Source organism: Penicillium cosmopolitanum (genome assembly GCF_028827165.1).
Source record: "Penicillium cosmopolitanum strain IBT 29677 chromosome Unknown utg000009l:1.0-9042332.0:1.0-9050551.0, whole genome shotgun sequence".
NCBI classification, from domain to species: Eukaryota; Fungi; Ascomycota; class Eurotiomycetes; order Eurotiales; family Aspergillaceae; genus Penicillium; species Penicillium cosmopolitanum.
The window spans coordinates 8,767,841-8,786,875 of record NW_026622679.1 but is presented as its reverse complement, the minus strand read 5'-3'; the positions used below and the strand labels follow the sequence as shown (position 1 = coordinate 8,786,875).

Below are 19,035 nucleotides of genomic sequence, written 5' to 3'. Positions count from 1 at the left end.
AAGTATATCAAATCCATCTCATTAATCGAAAGCTTCTCAGCTACACAGAGCACACAGCAAAAATGAATACAAGCTGGAAACGTCTCAACGTTGGAGTGGTGGGCGGAGGCATCGGCGGTATGTCAGTGGCGATCGCCCTCCGGCGCGCTGGTCATGAGGTAATCATCTATGAACGCTCTGATTTCGCCGGCGAAGTTGGTGCGTCCGTTTCCTGTGCTGCGAATGGCACTAGGTGGCTGCATGAATGGGGGGTGGATATTGCCAAGGGTGATCCAGTCGTCTTGAAGAAACTCATTAATCGGGACTGGAAGACTGGTGAGCCGGTTAGTGTGTATAGTCTGGATGACTATGAGAAGCGTTGGGGATATGTGTACAACATGTTTCACCGGCAATATATGCACTCCATGTTGAAGGATTCCGCTCTAGAAGAAGAGGGGGAAGGAATCCCGGCCAAGTTATTGGTGAACCACAAGGTGGGATTAATTTAGATGCCAGATGTGAGAGACCTCTATACTGACATCATACAGTGTCGCGATATCGATCTCAAGTCGAACAAAATCACCTTTGAAAATGGCAAGATAGTGCATCACGATCTGATTATCGGCGCCGACGGCATCGGCTCCGCCGTTCGCGGAATTTTGGGGATTCGTCCTGAGAAGCGTCCATCAGACTCTAGCTGCCTCCACGCAAATGTCGACGCGGATGAGGCCGCAAAACTCGGACTTGTCAATTATTCTCAAGACAGTGCTCTCGAATACTGGGGCGGACAAGAAGGCAAATGGGATAAGATTGTCCTATCACCCTGCAATGGCGGCAAACTCCTTTCATACTACTGTTTCTTCCCCCGCGACCAGGGCGACTTTACAACACAAGCCTGGGGCGCTGAGTCCCTTCCAGTCGAGGATCTTCTCAAGCCATATCCTCAACTTGATCGTCAGGTTCTTGAGCATCTTGCCATTGGCAAGGAAATTCAACCATGGCGATTGTGGGTGCATGATCCGTACCCATATATCCACCAGGGCAATGTATGTCTCCTGGGCGATGCGGGACATCCCATGATGCCACATCAGAGCCAAGGGGCGTGTATGGCTATTGAGGATGCGGCGGCGTTGGGGATTCTGTTCAACAAAAAGTATTTCAATGGAGATGTTGCACAGGCCCTTGCCGCGTACGAAGAGGTTCGTTTGCCTCGTGTTACACGGGTACAGTCTGCAGCTGCCAAGGCAGCGTATAATATCAACGAAAGAATTGGTGAGTAGCTAGAAAGTCGGGTGATGTTGTTGTGTGACCCTTGGCATATAAGCTAACCTGTTTCTTCCCAGGATTCTCTGTGAACAAAGATACCCCCACTTATAAGGTCGAGGATCCAAAGAAGGTCCTCACTATTGAAGAGATGAATGCGTGAGTTGCTGTATCAGTATATATTGACCTGAGCTATTTCTGACCATTTTAATTAGATATGATATGTACCGGGATATTGAGGAGAAACTTGCTGCTAAGCGCGGGGGCCTATATACAGAGAAATTCATCTGTGGATTGCCCATTGGGCTAGAATTGCCCAGTGGAATCATAATTGGGGCTCACTAAGTGTACAAGAGATTACAAGAGATGTGTTCGATGTATAATGTTCAAGGTATTTAACTATTCTTACTGGTAGTTTACTAGTGCAACAAAAGTATGAAAATCATTCTCCGTGTTGTTAAATCCAAGGACTCGGACTTGATGAGCGCCGAAGTCTTTGACTTTTCCAACTCTTTCCTTCAGGTGAAACTCATCACGATTTAGTTTCATGGGCGTAATTCTTGAGTGGATGGCACATGCTCAATATTCTTACTGACATGATCACCCTAGAATGTTTCGCGAGTCATCTGCAACCGGGTCGAGGGCGTGGTCCGTGATGTCCATGGCTTGTGAGTTAAGCCATCTTCTCACTTTTCCTTGCTTCAACCTGCCCTTTCTTCTCTAGTATCTCCAAATCGCCTACTATCGAGCTAGAATAAATGGCATGGTAGCGGGAATCAAAAACATGCAAAAATAGGAAATAAGTTCCATGGCCTCTAGAGAATGCCATATGGGAATTATGTCTGATATACCAACAATTGACCGCTCTATCATCTATCAACTTCACTGCCATTTCCTACATAATATACACCAATCCCTCTCCAGCACCTACCATCCCTTGGCATAGCTTGCTCCATCCCGTCTCAATACCTTCATGGCCGACGACCCCATGGCCAACCATTAACTGAACATCAGGCATGATGTCATGACTGACGCTTATCCAATCGTCCCATAAAATCTGGGCTTGATCGTAGAAATTCTTCGCAGTGGTATGTGTAATGATAGCATCACGGACAGCAGAGGTGTTGAATTGGACCTTGCCCATTGTTTTCATAGAGTCGCGATTTGCAGTGATTTCATCGGCGGAATAAACCTGCTCGTAAGGTAAGTCTCGAATATTTATCTTCAAGGGTGATGATTTTTTTTCTAATGAATGACCTTTTGCTCTGAACCAACCTGGATAATCGACGTTTTGACTTCAGTAAGAACCGAATGGCCACGGATACCCTCAATCAATTGCGCAAGCGCCCCGCCTCGTCCGCCAAAATCAACAACTACAACCTTCTTCGGTCGCAATTCACCAATCCACTCCACTGAATCACCCACCTGGTCATATCCCATAGACTTTGCAGGAATATCTGTACCTAGCTTTCCGGGAACGGACTCCAACAACTCTGGTCTCCGTGACACCTGGAGCAAACCCACAGGTCCTTCCTTCACAGCATTTCTGCGGAGCAAGTGATACGCAAATGAGCGGGCAGTCTTGCTCGACGCAGCGAGACTGACAACGACAGCGGCAGAAATATCCGCGTCCGTTTCTGTCCAGGGGAGATTGATACCCAAAGGATGAGTCGGTGGGCGGACTGTCGGGTTCGAAGTAAACGTGTGGCGACTGAGGAGATATCCTGTTTGCCAGGTAGGACGGAAGACCGATATCCACGACAAACGCTTCAGGGTATCTTTATCAATGAGGGACGAGAGCTAAGTCCAGTCTCTCGTCTCGGATATAGACTCGGGAATTTCAATCTTGCGTTCCTCTGAGTAGCTGTTATAGATTGTCATGAGCCGCTGTCGGGACTCGCTAACCTCGGACCAGAAACCCCTTGGCTCACATGGTTCGAGTTTGAGCGTGACGGTCATGCTTGCGGTCGGCCAAAACCCCCATAGGATAGTTCCTGGGGTGATATTTGTTGTTGATTCTACGACTACGCCGTAGCCCCATGCTGGGACGATGCCCCAGGACTTTTGGTCGTTGTATGGCTGGGGAAGTTCTGCAGGGACAGGATAGGTATCCCACCTGCATGCCCATTAGTTCATGAATGAGAGAGCAAGTCCTCAATAAGGTAAATTATAATTGTATCACAATTATGAAGAATAAATGGGCAAGAATGCAAGATAAACAAAGAAAATCGAGAGGAGGGTTCGCACCAGTGTAGTAGGTTCCCGCCACGGGCATAACTGAGATTGTTCGAACTGAGGGTGATGAGCAGTGGCTGAACGCGCACACTTGAACCAAGGAGGATATTTTGCTCATGGGATGATTGATCGATTCTTGTGACTGCGTGTAAATTGTTGTCTACCTTTGACACAACGTGGACTTTCATCTTGTGTTCGGCTGGCAGTCAGAATATTTGAAGTTGCTCAGGAGTGCGGGGAGGCTTGCTGATTATAAATGATTCGTGTAGGCACCAACTTCCTTTTTGGCCCCTTTCGCCTTATTGGGTATGGCTGGCTGCTATGAACTCGATAGTGTATAGTATCGGCCCCCGAACTGAATGATTTTTGGCTCGCTTGGGTAGATCCTACAATCCCGACATGGCTTTTAAACGATGGAAGGATTCGTGCTGATCTAAATATATACTTTGAACAGGACCATCGCTCTCGGCCCCCATCGTACCTAATTAACTCCAGCTTATGAATTTAAATACTAGTAGTCTCATTACAGACTGCAGGGTGTAGCTCTGATTCCTGGAAATTAGAAAATTTCCCATAAGAAATTTTACTAAGGACCCGAACGCTTTTCAAAAAAAAAGCTAGATGACACCCAAACACGATGCTCACTTCGTAAATAAGATACCCAGAGCCATTCAAGTTACTGAGACCATAGTAAGTAATGTAGAAAAGAATTTGAAGAACATCGCAGATGAGATTATTCTGTGCAGCATCTTTCACCGGGTTTCGCTTCCAGAGGCTATTGTCACCACATATATGTGTCCAGTGGCTGTCGTTGAAGGTCTTAAACTGCACGATCTAGAGATTTCGAAAGCGAGTTTATAGTAGCCTGCACTCCATTGTTCATTTTCCCCGTTACAGATACTGAAGCTAGTGAATCGATTCGCTCTTTTAATTACCTCTGGAGTTTAGGAATGACAAATGACTCTAGCCGCGAGCTGGTATTCATATAAGTGATGTCTTCCAGGATCTCTTGTATGTATGTCAATCCTTGCGCTAACTGATGGGCAGTGTTGGGATTGCTTGAATGAACTCCAGGAGCTTCATTGGCTTCATTTACTCTGATTTCTGACAGACTGGGGCTGATATTGCGGAAGTAAATGGCGGTACTGTTTAGATCGGTGAAGAGCTTCGCGAGTGCGTGGCAGGTTGATCCTACTGGGCTTCCGTAGGCGCCACTGAGAGCGAAAATTGCTGAAAGAGCAAAACATCACTTCATCGTAACATTTTGGGATCGAAATCTGAATTTTGATGTCAGAACAAAGTGGAAAGGGTAGATAGCGGCTTAATATAGTTGCTTGTGCGATAATTAGCTTTGCTAGCAAAGTTCATTAATTATGCCTTGGCTTACACACATAGGCCTCGAATCTCAACAAACTATGCCCCGGGAGTCTGGAATTATCCCCCGATAGGGATGCATCAATATCAGTAAATTAATCATATGGCGAAAGGAACCACTGATGCCACTTATTCCACCTCGATACTCTATACTTATACTCCGAGAGTTTGGATTACATCCCGATGTTATCACACTACAACCCGGAATTCTTGTGTTGCATACCGAGGACCCGCATGGAACTGGAAGGTTTATGGCTGTTCTTTGACTGCGCGCGTAACTATTGGAATGGACAAACACGATGGCAACCCGCAACGCAAGCGGGTCAGTCGCAGTGGTACGAAGACCTATCTTCTTCTTATTCTTCTCCCCAATTTTGCGTGTTTACTTACATTCATCCCGAGTTATTGTAGTGAAAAAAAGACCAAGAATCTTTAATCGTACACGGTCATTTCGGAAATAGGTCTCACCACTTACAATCTTTGATTGTTTCCAACGGAGATAGCCCTGGGCCAAACCCGAAATCTTATCTAAAGTTACTTTTTCTCTTTGAAGGATACCTAGTATAATGGAATATTAATATTCCGCAATGGTTCTTAGCACATACCAGAGCCTTGGCATCGGGCTTCGAGAAACAATTTAAGAGTGCACTAGGTGGTTATACCGGTTTCCAAGATTACTGTAAATATGGGAGTGTATTCATCTAGTTACTCATAGTACTATTTCGGGGTAAAAGCCGGCTCTAATTCGAAATATTCCGAGTGTCATGTTGACATAAATGCTAATCCCGTAGCGATATTCTTTTTCAAGTCATCGATGGCGACACCAAGAAGCCTGGCCTCATTATCGGAGATCTTACCAATAGGCAATGCCTTTAATGCGCCCGCCTTGCCGAGCTCAATCTTGACAGCGAAGAAGTCAACACCAAGCTTAGTAGCGATCTCCTTACCGCCGGAAATACCTGGCAAGTATACATATGCCTCTTCTATCACGGACTGGCCATTTTTAGCTTCCAATATTGCCTTAACAAAGCGGAAGCCGGCATATGCCATGCATGTGGTTGCACTGCCAGCGCCTTGCTTGCTTTTGACGATTTCATCACCACCAAACTGCACACCTATTTGACCAGTCAGGATCGTCTTTTTTGGTGGCAAATTTGACATATACTTACGATTTATGACACCTGCCAGTGCTTCTTCACTCAGGTTCACTGGGGGCTCAGCCTGGCTATAGAGGGGCAGGATCGTGGCTCCGCTGTGACCACCAATCACAGGGACCTTAAAATCCCTGGGACTGGCACCATTGCCAAGAGCATGTGCAGCAAAAGTAGAAGCACGAACAACATCCAAAGTGGTAACACCAAAGAGGCGCGTGGGCTCGAAAACACCGGCCTTCTTCAAAGTTTCAGCTGCGATGGGAAGAGTCGAGTTGACTGGGTTTGTAACGACACAGTATGTTGCGCTAGGGCATGTTGCAGCAACCTCGGTGAAAATATCGCGGATAATGCTAGCATTGGTCTTTGGAGGAGTTAGCTAGTTGATTTTCACTGCGCATATTGTCAAGTGTTGAATATATGATCTACCTTGAACAAATCTAAATTCGGGTATCAATCAGCATGGTGAACTTAGAAAATTATGTGTCTTGCTTTAATACCTACCATCTCTTGTCATACCTGGCTTTCTAGCAATACCAGCAGTGACAACCACAACATCCGCAGCTGTGAGAGCCTTCTTAAGCCCAGAATCCTCGGCAAGATACCCATTGACTTTGGCCCTTGTGTCAATGTGCATCAAATCGGTCGCAATACCAGGGACATGGACCAGGTCGTACAGGGAAATCTCATCGAAGAGATCACTCTTGAAAGAACCTTCAGCAAGATTTCGATGGTTTATAAACACGTCTTTCTCGGATAGTACTGACCGTTTTGCACAGAAGACTCAGAGGAGTACCAATCTGGCCAGCAGCCCCGATGAGTGCAATCTTCACCATAATGATTACTGATAAAAGCAGCCCTTTCCGGAAAATGTGAAGTAGAAAAATGAATTGTTCGTTTCCAAGATATTTAGGTATACTGCAAGGCTTTTTAAGACTTTGGATTTCGAGCTGCTATGTAACTGATTCATGGGCACCTTCATCTGCCCCACTTCTGCACTGCGCGAATGCCCTCGTGAAGTTAATATTGCGGCTTAAAGATCAGCCGCAACTGTTTCCGTCGTCCCGCTTTGCCATTCCTCTCGCGCCGAGAAATAGAATAGCCTGGATTTCGTTCGTCCTTCCTTCCCCTCCCGCCCGGTAGAAATGATTACGATAGTGGAAATCATGGAGACAAAGGAGAGATTGATATACGAATACTTATCAAAGGCCGACCCATCGGCAAGGGAAAACTTAGATGTGGATAGCAGGTCTTTTAGGTAGTAATCCAATATAAATCTTTTTTGTGAAAGGATAGTGATATCATTTATTATAAAGTAAAAGAAAAAATGTTTTAAGAGAAAATCATTGAAAGAATCAAATAATATAGTCTAATTCTATGATATATGGCAGAAGAAAAGGGATATGAGAGACTTAATATGCCTGGTTGCAGTTTAGCAATGACCTTGGTGCTCAGGAACAGGAGACAAGAGTGGCTCCCCAGCAATGGCTCGCCTTGCATTCTCCATCGCCCATGTCTCCATCTTCGCTAGTGTCTCGGTTGTGTGAGTTCCCATGTGGGGGACCATGAGAGCGCGTGGTTGTTTCAGGAGCTTCTCATTAATTTCTGGCTCTCTTTCATAGACATCCAAGCCAACAGCACCGATGTGATTGCGTTCCAGTGCATCGGCCATTGCGGCTTCGTTAATAACAGGCCCACGAGCAGTGTTGATGATAACTACGCCAGGTTTCATTCTGGCGATTTCCGCTGCGTCAATCAAGTACTTGGTGCTTGCGTTCAATGGCACATTGACGCTAATGATGTCACTCTCCTGGAGAAGCTTCTCGAAAGTCACATACTCAGCTCCCGCGGCCCGTTCAGCCGAAAGAGGATTGCGATTGTGGTATACTGTTTTCAAGCCGAAGGGATCACACCGTGATTTGATGGCACGGCCGATTCGACCCATGCCAAGAATACCCAGAGTTTTCCCCTGGGGGTCATGGCCGAAGTCAAGACCACTCTTGAAACTCCCCGCGCGGAGCGCTAAGAGCGAAGGATTCAGTTGTCGCAAGGCGCCGAGTAAAAGAAAAATGGCTAGATCGGCGGTTGCATCCGTGACAGGATCGGGGGCATTGGTCACAATAATTCCCTTTTCTGTGCATGCATTCGTATCAATCGGGTCGTATCCTTTCAAAGCATTAGTCGAAATGAGTTCAAGTTTGGTCAATACTCAGAGCCATGGGATGACATACCAGCTCCATTGTGACAGATGTATTTGCAGCTTGGCGGCAATTGATCGATGAATTCCTTATCAAATTTGCCCGCGACCTATGTCCACGCATATTTTAGTATATTCCATTGAGTATCAAAGCAGATAACAAGATAAACGCGTTATTTAATACTATTCGGGTCGTCAATACTTACTGCGCCACTAGCAGAAGTTCGGTAGATAGCAAAAATGTTTTTATACTTGTCTCGGACATCCCTGAAGAATTCATCCCTGCTCTTACTTGTAACCACTTCCGTGTGAGCAACATCCTGAAGCTTCGCATAGAAGCTACCAGCATGTCTCACTGGGTTAAAGAATAGAACGAATGGCTTAGAAGATGTCATTTGGTTGATTTGATATCGAGGTCATGCAGCATGTACTAAATTTGCACTCAAGCGCAGTCTCGGGAGCCCCGGGGTATTTAATCACAGCCCGAAGAGGATTGCGGATTTTCCCCTCGTACCCACTTTGGTGCTTCCATTACTTTGTATTCCGGCAAACATAGTATAGAAATGTGGGGATAACATTGGTCATTGATTGCGGGAGAACTTCCGCCTAAACGTCACGCCGGGCATATAGGTAAAACCCAAGAATCATCCGAATGGTTTAACCGAGGAGTCTGTGAGTGGTGGACGTTATGCTGAATCCTGATTCTATTTCCCCGCAAACTATTTCTGCGGGAGTAATAGAAGGAAATGCAGCACGGGGAAGAAAGTGGACGGCTTGATGCTTAGCAACTCATTGCATGGGGAAGTGGGCACACACTCCCGCATTATCGCGGTCAAAGCGCGAAACGAGGCATTCGAGGCGACCTTCATAGAGTCCGTAGTCCTTTATAAACCCCAAAGATTTATTTTTGCTTATTTGTCTGTCTCAGAAATCTTTCTTTATTCACTTCGAGTTATCTCGGCCCGTCATATTAACACTGCTGGTCTTTCTTGATTTTAGCTCGGCGATCTCCTTTTATTCTCCCTATTATCAACCTCCAGAGGAAACACTTCCAAAAACTCTCCTATTCAACAAAAAGGCAAACGACATATTAAAATGGGCCTCAAGGGTACCGGGCTAGCCAGAGCCCGTGTATGTCTCATAGTCGTACCTTCCTTCTTATTATTCGGCTACAACCAGTCAAATATCGGTGGCCTTCTCAACTATCCCTCTTTCAACAAATACTTCCCAGAAATCGATACCGCCAACGTCACCGGGGTTGTCAAGGCCAATAACGCTAAGGCTCAGGGAACAGTCGTCGCCATTTATACCATCGGATGTTTGATTGGGGCTCTTGGCATCACGCAGATTGGAAACAGGATTGGACGTCGCAAGTCTCTCATCACTGCGGCCGCTATCGCAGCTCTCGGTCTAATAATCCAGTGTTCTTCATTCAGCATCAGTCAGCTTGTGGTGGGACGTATCATCTCTGGATTTGGAAATGGTGGTGTCAATGCTGTAGTGCCCGTGTGGCAGAGTGAATGCACTGCACCTAAGAGCCGCGGCAAGAATGTTGTTATAATAGGCATCTTCATTTCATCTGGAATAGCTGCCGCCGGTTGGGTTAATGTCGGATTCTCGTTTATTCAAAACAACGAGGTCGCTTGGCGCTTTCCCCTGGCCTTGCCAATTCTGTTCACTTTGATGATTATCACCTTTGCTCCTTTTTTCCCCGAGTCACCTCGCTGGCTGATCAGCAAGGGTCGACTGGAGGACGCCCATGATGCTATGTGGGACCTATCCACAGATGATACCGTCACCGAAGCAGAAATTCGTATACAAATCGACAATATCTCTAGCTTGCTTCGTCAAGGCTCCCAATCTGAGCGTGGATTTATTGATCTCTTCAAACCCGGGAGCCAGAGACTTTTCTACCGCATGTGCCTTGCTATCGGCATTAACTTTTGCGCTCAGATGACTGGTGCAAATGTGATCTCTTATTATGGGTCCACAATCTTCAAGGAGTCTCTCGGCCTAGAAGAAAAAAAAGCAGCGTTGCTCAATGCAGGCGTCCTGACTTGGAAAATATTTGCCGCCATTTTTGCTTACGTATCAGTGGATCGCTTTGGTCGGAAGCCTCTATTTATTTCCGCTTGTCTCGGAATGGGTCTGTCAATGGCTGCTCTGGCTGGATGCGTCTGGGCTATTGGCCACCGATACACTCTTGGTGCCTCTGTTGGAGCCACCTTTTTCCTGTTTTGCTTCATGGCTTTCTTTCCACTTGGATTTCTAGGTGCCAACTTTCTTTACGGTGCAGAGATTGCGCCTCAAGACTTGCGTATTCATCTTGCGGCTATCGGAACTGCTACGCATTGGTTATTCAATTTTGTTATAGTTGAAATTACCCCAATTGCATTCGTCACGATCAAATGGCGGTACTATATTGTTTACGCCGTTGTTGGTGTCAGCGCTGCTGGAATGGTCTATCTTTTCTTCCCCGAGACCAATCATCGTTCACTAGAGGAAATGGATGAGTTGTTCTCGGATCCGGATCACTGGTGGCAAGTGCCTAAATATACCCGCGTGCTAAGTCCAGGAGAACTCGGGGTATCGGCTACCTTGAAGACATCTGTTTCACACATCGAGAAGGTTTAGGAGGCTCCTAGTCTAGGATGATTTGTTTTCAGAAATTAGTCGGGAACCATCGGACAGCTGTAGTCTCTGCTGTCCGTTGACTACACCAGGGGGAAATTAATCAACCATTGGTACTCTGCTAGCGCTATATTTGACCATTATTATCGATATCAATACATACTACTATCTTAATAAAAATTAGAGGAGACCAAATTATAGCCCTTGTCCTACTCTACAATAGAGGTTCCTTCAAAGTACTCTCAAGTAAACCTTGTAAGCCTCGTGTGGCGGGTGGCTCATTTCCTGAAATTTGTTCTCTAGTACTAGTTGCTGTTGATTCTTTTCCGTTTACGGCGCTCCATAAGCGCAGGGTGGTCAGTAGTTGTATACAGATGTACTATTATTTTACAGTGGTATTGCAAAAGTTTGTAACCTCCTATTGCCCACTATTTTTGACTGCTTCCAATCTAATTTAGACTAGTAGCTACTTAAGATGGAATAAAGTATCCAATCTATTCTATCTTTGGTAGCTACTAGTAGTCCACCTCAGGGAGGCGGAGACCACGCCAGTCAACAAGGGCTTGGAAACCTTTGCAACATCACTCTAAAATACCCTATATACAATTACTGACCCTGCGCTTATGGAGTACCGTAAACGTCAATGATAATTGTCAGCGCTACGGAGTACTGGTCTACAAAACACAATTTGCTTTTCAAAAGGTAGCGATCGTAGCCGTCCAGGGTCCACCTTCGGACCTTCGGGTTTTGGTTCCTGGACTATACTCACGATCTAGCGAATCGGCTGTGCCTATTCCCCTCGGTTCAGCTATCCGCAAACCACCAGCTCCACAATTATTCGCCGCGAACTACGACCTAGAACTTTGCTATCTGAATGGGCAAATTAGCAATCGAACTCTCGATGGCTATTCGCCCATTCTGTAGCTGACCTGTAAGTTTATCTCTACTAAGGTAAAAATAGCGGGGCGTGCAACAGGCCGGCCATTTAGCTTGTCTTTATTAAGAGTAATCGAACAAATCTAGTCCCATAGGGTTAAAACAGCAGAATCGGATTCAGACGTACGGACTACGCCGTATGAGCCATCAGCCTCAATCGATCGGATTGTGGCGGATCCTCCGAGGTTTCGCTTTCCATGACAAGGAGATATTCCTATAAAGGCCGAACAGAACCTTGTTTCGCCACGCTTCTGAGACCCTCGTGCCGCATTGTTTTCTACGCCAACATTATTACTCACTTTAATAATTTCATTCACTCCGCTCTTTAAATCCAATCATTCTCGACATCTTGCACACCGACCGACAGAACACTCTTTCGTTGACACTCCTTTTCGAATTTCGCAACAAGATGCCCCACTGGCTGTCGATTGGCCTCTTTATTTATCGTGTTGTTGCACAGACAGCATTTCAATCGAACGATAACGATTACATTCAATACCGCACTGTCAGTCTTATTTACTTCTTGATATGGGCCTGACGAACTCGCATTTTCTGACAATTCTCAAGCTCCCGAAGCATCGTATCATAAAATGGAATATTACCTATCATGACCGATCTGCCGTTGCCCCAGGATATTGGTTCACCGCGCCCTATTGGTCACACGGTGGTGATAAGTCGACAAACCAGTGGGTCCCATACCAGATTGGACCTCATATATTTGATCAAGATGGGGTTTGTAATCCCAAATCCTAGGGCTATTATATACGTGGCCGATACTAAACATCCGATTAGGTCCTTGTGTGGTCCGGTTCTGCCGAATTCGAAAACCTGAATGTATATGACTTTCGGCGAATCGATCTCCCAGATGCAACCGGGAAACTACAACCGCATTTGTCTTGGATGCGATGGCACACGCCAGATGACATGCTATCTCCTGGCCTAACCGCGATATATGATAACCGTTATCAACCCAAAAAGATTTTAACTATTCCTGCGAATGTGGTCGACACTCACGAGTTCAATGTGAAATACTCGCCCAACGTTTTGCAGATTCAAACCAGACTCGAGACAATCAAACTGAACGAGCTGGGCCGGCCGGACGATGAGTGGGGAGTTTGGAGCAGTGGTTTTACCGAGACGAATCTCCTTACCGGGGAACAGATATTTGACTGGAGAAGCAACAACCGTGTCCAACTCGACGAAAGTTACGTCACCCTGGCAGAAGATGAGCATCCCTCCGGGGATTATATGCATATGAATTCTGTTGACAAGAATGACAATGGGGATTATTTAATTTCCGCGCGACACACCAGCGCGATTTATTTGGTCTCCGGCAAGGATGGCCACATTATGTGGCGCCTGGGTGGAAAGAGAAACAATTTCAAGAAGGACTTTGACTTTTATGGTCAGCACAATGCTCGATTCGTTGCTGTTAACTCGACCCATATGACACTTTCCCTTTTCAATAACGGGGCAATTGACACTGATGTGCGAGAGACGGTCTCGTCCGCTCTGTATGTCCAACTTGACCTCCAGAAGATGAAAGCGACGCTTTTGCAACGGTTTGTGCGTCCAGACGGGGGTATTAGTGATCGTCGAGGAAACATGCAAGCCCTTCCCAATGGAAATGCACTAATGGGGTGGTCCTGGGATGGCTATATGACTGAATTTTCCAACGATGGTAGACTTTTATTGGAGGCCCGATTTGCCTCCGATAGACACGATTCATATCGCTCATACAAATTCCCCTGGATTGGCCGCCCCACCTATCCGCCAACACTTCTGTCAGAAACTTACGGTGTCAATGGCTCTGAGCTCTCAACTGTCTTCCATGTTAGCTGGAACGGCGCAACCGATATTGAGCATTGGCGATTTTATGCCCGGAATAGCTCCACAAGTGCAAAATATGTGATTGGTAGTGTTCCAAAGAAGGGATTTGAGACGGCTTTCATTGCTCCGGGATATATGGATTGGGTATCAGTCGAGGCACTAGACGCGAATCTAGTGGTTTTGGGAGCATCTCCTGACGCCCGAACTACCCCTCCGGAGTACTGGGCTGCAACAGCGCCATTGCCCCGACCAGATAATCCCGAAGCACTGTATGAAAAAACGGTGACGGGACTACCACAAATTCACAATCAGGTTCGGGAATCTGTTCTTTTTTTCTTCGCGGGATTTGTCGCCAGTGCTGTATTCGCGACTGTGATGATATATCGAAGATTTCTTGCGCGGCTTATCGTCATGAGTTTTTCAAAGGTGATCTCACAGGGCTATGTACGAGTATGGACGGAAGATGTTGAGGATCTTGAGAGTCGAGACGACGAGTCTAGATCTTGGAAAGAAAAAGAGTAGATTCCCGAATTCTCGCTGTTGATTTTCTCTTTTAGTCTGTATTTATTATCTATCTTTGTATACACGTCAATGACGTTTTTTTCCTAACAGGAGGAAGATTTAACAGTGAGTATAAAAGGTCACACCCTGTCTCTCGACGAGGTTCCATCTCTTTCATGCAATAGAATTCCTCATTCAAACAAGCATCAAGACTGCGATAGCTCTAATCATCACCCAGCTTGGCAGCCTCTTCCTCTCGCTTCGTATACTTTTCTACTTCGCTCAATTGTCGGCGTCGCAACCTCGCCAAATCATGGCCGTGTCTCTCGGCATTTTCATATTCCTCTTCGTGGCCTTCGAGAAGCGCGTTGGTCGCCATAATGGCGTCGGCATGGCGTTTGGAAATCAGGCCTTCCTCGAGGTTTAACCTGCCGTCATTACGACAACAACTCTCGGGTGAGCGATTGGCGATTTGGTTACCTGTCCAACCACAGGTACCCGGGGCGATATCGGCGCGGCAGTAATACCAGAGGCCATTGACCCTGAGCTTGTCGACTGATCCGGCAGGACCACAGCCCCACTCATAACAATCGCAGATGTTATCGCAATATCCTGTCGCGACTATTGTGCAAGAATCATCCGCTGTGTAGAACCACTTGTTTCCACCGTTGAAGAAGGCATAGTTATAACCCGGACAAATCCCATCTGCTGGAACGAGGGGGAGAAGAATGAGAAGAGACAAGTTGGAATTGAAATACATTTTGGTGAAATGGGTTATTGGGCGTGAATTGGATGTATAGAATGCTATGAGATGGATGTATTTGAGTAGTATGGGAATGTTTGCGACGGATTGATTTCGATCTAACTTGAAGGCTTGCCAGTCGCCGGCCTCATTTATGTAGTACTTCACGGCCAATTTTGGATTCTATCAGTGTGAGATATTGGGTTTCTATCGTGCTAGAAAGAGTAATCTTCTCAAGTGATGCAACCATATGAAAACCCTAAAACCATATACAGACCACGAGGGTGCGGCTCCTGGAGCTTCATATGGATGAAACATACTATTCGAACCTCGCTTCAAATTGTAGCAAAGTGGAATTTCCAACATTGCTACCCATCCAAACCATTGACCTGGGTATCTGAAAAACATCTAGTTTCTGGCATTTTTGCACGATGCTATTAATATTAGGTTAGTTGTGGTCATGCTCACCTGGACTAAATCGAGGCAAAGGAAATAGTATATTAGTCGGAGTACAAGACTAGTGATAGGGTGAGAATCATGTAATACAGGAAAATTAGGCGGTCTTTATTTAGAGTGAGATACATTCCTATAAAGTAGAAATAGGAGAAATATGCGGGGAATTCAACCTTGGAGTTCGTTTGATAGCCCTATCCCCTACCAAGTTATAAAGGTTCCTGTTTTTGTTACACAACCGCTAATACTATAAAGTAATGGGGTAGTATGCTTTTGTTGTACAGCTTATGATAGTTGTATATTGTGAAATACGTGTTCATGATGGCATATGGGCAATGACCCTGATCCGATAAGGAGATAAGTAATTAATCGGCAGGTGTAGAATCTGGTAACCCCATGTTTCAAGAAAACCTATTTGTCAAAAGTCATCCTAGAGAGCAGGTAGATTGAAACCGGCGAAGAATCGAAACAAAAGAAAGGAAATGGCACTGCGCGCGTTTTTGGTCTCTGAGTCAGGACTAGTGCCTCAAAGATTGATTTGGCATGATTGAACTTTACCAAGCGGGCTGCTAGTATTGGTGAAGCAGTGGCGTGGCGAGACGGCACTAGAAGTTCTGGGCTAACGACGTAAGGCTATTTCTATCAGAGGCTCGATTATTATTGGTGGGAGAAAAAAACACTGAGTGCCTCGCTGCACAATACGAGGAATTATACCGGCTGGCGAAGTGGTATAATCTGACCAGTTCATCCTATAATTCCGGAGTAAGACTGCAACCGGCCACAAAGAGCCGAGATACAGCCGAGCTAGTAGACGCAGGTCAATCCATTCATATATCTCTTGGAACCTACTGAATGCCTGGAAGGGTCCAAAAAGAAGGAGAAATGGGCTACTATCTGGCTTCCAGATTACTAGTTTAGTGCTAGCAATAAGGAGGACCGGTGAACAGATATGATTCAGCACGATTTGATCTGATCGATGAGGTGATTTCTATCGTGCGATATTCTTTTATAGGTGGAAGCTTTGCTTTTATCAATAATCATAGTAATTGAATTTTGCATCATGCCTTGCTTCAAGTGTGAACCAATTACATTTCAAGGAATGGGAATGGTAGTTCAAATATTAGCAAGTAAACGGGCGCCAATTATGTCGATCGATTATTCTAGAATTTCAATCGAAATATGTACGAACACTGGTCCTATCTTAGTTCTTGCTAGTCACAATCCTTTGGTGGGATGCTCCGCCTCGGTGGGAAATAACCCGAGCGGCCCCAATTAACCCGACCGCATTTGACTCCGGCCCCGCATCGCACCACCGGCCTGGAGAAGCAACACTCGAACCTGGATAGGTCGCTGTAGATTGATCTCGGCGTTTCCGCCGAACTCATCTCGTATACTGCTATCCCGAAGAGCACGACGCGTCTGCCCCGCCCCTCTACAACCCGACCGTGGATACATGGAGAAAGGCTGTGTATAGTTACATGCTACAAGTTCAAGAGCAAAAGTGCCTTGGTCAATACAGTACAATTACTGTCCAATTGTGGTAGTCCAATTTTGGTTATGTACAAACAAACAAGTATTCATCCCTCGTCAGATATTTGGTTATTTTTTCCTTATTTTTTTTCTTTCACTTTCCCTTAAGCGAACAGAGCGTCGCCCAGGCGGTAGTGAACGGTCTTGACCTGGGTGTAGTTCTCCAGGGCGTAGGAACCGAGCTCGCGGCCCAGACCGGACTCCTTGAAGCCACCGAAGGGAGCCTGGTAGGAGATCATGTTGTAGCTGTTGATCCAGACGGTACTATCGAGTTATTAGTATTTTGTTTGGTCTAGATTAGGGAGAGGAAGGGAAGCTTACCCAGCCTTGAGGGCGTTGGAGACACGGATGGCGGTGTTGACGTTCTTGGTGTGAACAGCGGCGGCAAGACCGTAGCTGGTGTTGTTGCCGATCTTGATGGCCTCAGCCTCGTCCTTGAACTTCTGGACAGCAATGACGGGACCGAAGATCTCCTCCTGGGCGATCTTCATGTCGGGAGTAACGTCAGTGAAAACGGTGGGCTGGATGAAGTAGCCCTCGGTGCCGTGGCGCTCGCCACCAACAGCGACGGTAGCACCCTCCTTCTTGCCGTGGTTGATGTACTCCATGATACGGTCGAACTGGAGCTGAGAGACCTGGGGACCCTGGAAGGTGTCCTCGGCGAAGGGGTTACCCAGCTGGTTCTTAGCCGCACGCTCCTTGAAGCGGGCGATGAACTTGTCGTAGATACCCTCCTGGACCAGCAGGCGGGAACCGGCACAGCAGCACTGTCCGTGGTTGAAGAAGATACCGAAGTTGGACCAGGAGATGGCGTTGTCGATATCGGCGTCATCGAAGACGATGTTGGGGGACTTACCACCCAGCTCGAGGGTGACCTTCTTCAGGTTGGACTTGGCAGCGGCCTGGAGGATAGTACGGCCGACGAGGGTAGAACCAGTGAAGGCAACCTTGTCAATGTCCATGTGGCTGGAGATAGCAGCACCGGCGGTGCGGCCGAAACCAGAGATAACGTTGATGACACCGGGAGGGAAGCCGGCCTCAACAATCAGCTTGGAGGCATACAGACCAGAGAGAGGGGTCTGCTCAGCGGTCTTGATGATAACAGTGTTACCAGCGGCGATAGCGGGACCAATCTTCCAGGCCCACATAAGGATGGGGAAGTTCCAGGGATAATCTGACCGCAGACACCGACGGGCTCGTGACGGGTGTAGGAGAGGGTCTCGGTGTTGGTGTCGATAGTCTGACCGGTGATCTTGTCGGCCCAGCCACCGTAGTAGCGGAGGCAGCCAGCGGCGTTGGCAATATCAACCTTGGCCATGGTGACGGCCTTGCCGTTGTCGAGAGCCTCGATGGAGGCGAGGGTCTCCATGTCACGCTCGAACAGATCGGCCAGCTTGGTGAGCATACGGCCACGGTCGGAGGGGGTCACGGTGTGCCAGGCACCCTCGAGGGCGGCGCGAGCGGCCTTGACGGCAGTGTCGACATCCTCCTCAGTGGCCTCGTGGACGGAGGTGATGACCTTCTCGTCGGTAGGGTTGGTGGTCTCAAAGGTCTGGCCCTTGGCACCCTTGACGAACTCGTTGTTGATGAACCTGGTGGAAGAGAGGGAAGGTTAGCATGGAGGCAAAATAAAGTATGAGGGGTAGATGGAGGGGTAGTGGGAGAGGAGGGGAGAGGAGAGGGAGCATACAAGCCAAGGGGCTGCTCGTAGGTGACGTTGGGAGTCTTGATGGTAGTAGAGAGCGCCATGATGAGATAGAAAGATGACTTGTATGGGAGGAGGAGGAGAGGAGAAAGGGAAGATGCGATAGAAGGGTCCTCTCTTAAATAAGTTAACCTTAGCTGTTGGTACTTGGTACTACTGGGAATTGGCTATTGCGGGGTCATGCAGTATGGCTGGTACTGTACTTACACTGTTTATATACTAAATGCGGTGTTTGCAATGTGTATTGTTGTACTGCAGTGACCGTACCGCGGAAGATACCCGAGTGGTACCTGCGGGTCTGCCCGTAATGCCACGTCAGAGAAAGTACCTCGTAAGTACTCTGCGGAAGCTACCCCTCCCATTCATGATTGGCTCTACCTCTTCTTCTCCTCTACAACTTTACTCTAGCTCAAGTTTACTCATCTCTGCTGTATCTATGAAGATTGCCCGAGATGCCGAGGTGCCTATGTACCCGCGTAAGTTTTGCTATTCTCGGGCTAACTTGATC

General features: G+C 46.9%; 8 protein-coding genes across 8 annotated transcripts; 3 read left to right on the top strand and 5 right to left on the bottom strand.

Moving 5' to 3' along the window:
• Positions 1–62: 62 nt before the first annotated feature.
• N7509_011391 (FAD-dependent oxidoreductase) lies at positions 63–1,587 on the top strand (the record flags this gene model as incomplete). The annotated part of the gene is made up of 4 exons (XM_056636028.1): positions 63–473; positions 528–1,251; positions 1,323–1,401; positions 1,458–1,587. The coding sequence occupies 4 exons, from the start codon at positions 63–65 to the stop codon at positions 1,585–1,587; spliced, it is 1,344 nt and encodes a 447-aa protein (XP_056486648.1).
• A 550-nt stretch (positions 1,588–2,137) lies between these two features.
• On the bottom strand, positions 2,138–3,665 carry N7509_011390 (DUF2855 family protein; the record flags this gene model as incomplete). Its single annotated transcript, XM_056636027.1, has 4 exons — positions 2,138–2,434; positions 2,518–3,042; positions 3,148–3,358; positions 3,490–3,665. 4 exons carry the CDS (start codon positions 3,663–3,665, stop codon positions 2,138–2,140), a joined length of 1,209 nt encoding a protein of 402 aa, XP_056486647.1.
• Positions 3,666–5,613: 1,948 nt separating this feature from the next.
• On the bottom strand, positions 5,614–6,838 carry N7509_011389 (malate dehydrogenase; the record flags this gene model as incomplete). The annotated part of the gene is made up of 5 exons (XM_056636026.1): positions 5,614–5,966; positions 6,021–6,366; positions 6,432–6,442; positions 6,507–6,705; positions 6,770–6,838. The coding sequence occupies 5 exons, from the start codon at positions 6,836–6,838 to the stop codon at positions 5,614–5,616; spliced, it is 978 nt and encodes a 325-aa protein (XP_056486646.1).
• Positions 6,839–7,434: 596 nt separating this feature from the next.
• On the bottom strand, positions 7,435–8,594 carry N7509_011388 (D-mandelate dehydrogenase-like dehydrogenase; the record flags this gene model as incomplete). Its single annotated transcript, XM_056636025.1, has 3 exons — positions 7,435–8,168; positions 8,234–8,309; positions 8,406–8,594. The coding sequence occupies 3 exons, from the start codon at positions 8,592–8,594 to the stop codon at positions 7,435–7,437; spliced, it is 999 nt and encodes a 332-aa protein (XP_056486645.1).
• Positions 8,595–9,294: 700 nt separating this feature from the next.
• Positions 9,295–10,833, top strand: N7509_011387 (general substrate transporter; the record flags this gene model as incomplete). The annotated part of the gene is made up of 1 exon (XM_056636024.1): positions 9,295–10,833. The coding sequence occupies one exon, from the start codon at positions 9,295–9,297 to the stop codon at positions 10,831–10,833; it is 1,539 nt and encodes a 512-aa protein (XP_056486644.1).
• A 1,342-nt stretch (positions 10,834–12,175) lies between these two features.
• Positions 12,176–14,118, top strand: N7509_011386 (uncharacterized protein; the record flags this gene model as incomplete). The annotated part of the gene is made up of 3 exons (XM_056636023.1): positions 12,176–12,271; positions 12,334–12,498; positions 12,559–14,118. 3 exons carry the CDS (start codon positions 12,176–12,178, stop codon positions 14,116–14,118), a joined length of 1,821 nt encoding a protein of 606 aa, XP_056486643.1.
• A 202-nt stretch (positions 14,119–14,320) lies between these two features.
• On the bottom strand, positions 14,321–14,857 carry N7509_011385 (uncharacterized protein; the record flags this gene model as incomplete). Its single annotated transcript, XM_056636022.1, has 1 exon — positions 14,321–14,857. The coding sequence occupies one exon, from the start codon at positions 14,855–14,857 to the stop codon at positions 14,321–14,323; it is 537 nt and encodes a 178-aa protein (XP_056486642.1).
• A 2,069-nt stretch (positions 14,858–16,926) lies between these two features.
• On the bottom strand, positions 16,927–18,571 carry N7509_011384 (Aldehyde dehydrogenase; the record flags this gene model as incomplete). The annotated part of the gene is made up of 4 exons (XM_056636021.1): positions 16,927–17,086; positions 17,144–18,017; positions 18,068–18,414; positions 18,513–18,571. 4 exons carry the CDS (start codon positions 18,569–18,571, stop codon positions 16,927–16,929), a joined length of 1,440 nt encoding a protein of 479 aa, XP_056486641.1.
• Between the last annotated feature and the right edge of the window lie 464 nt (positions 18,572–19,035).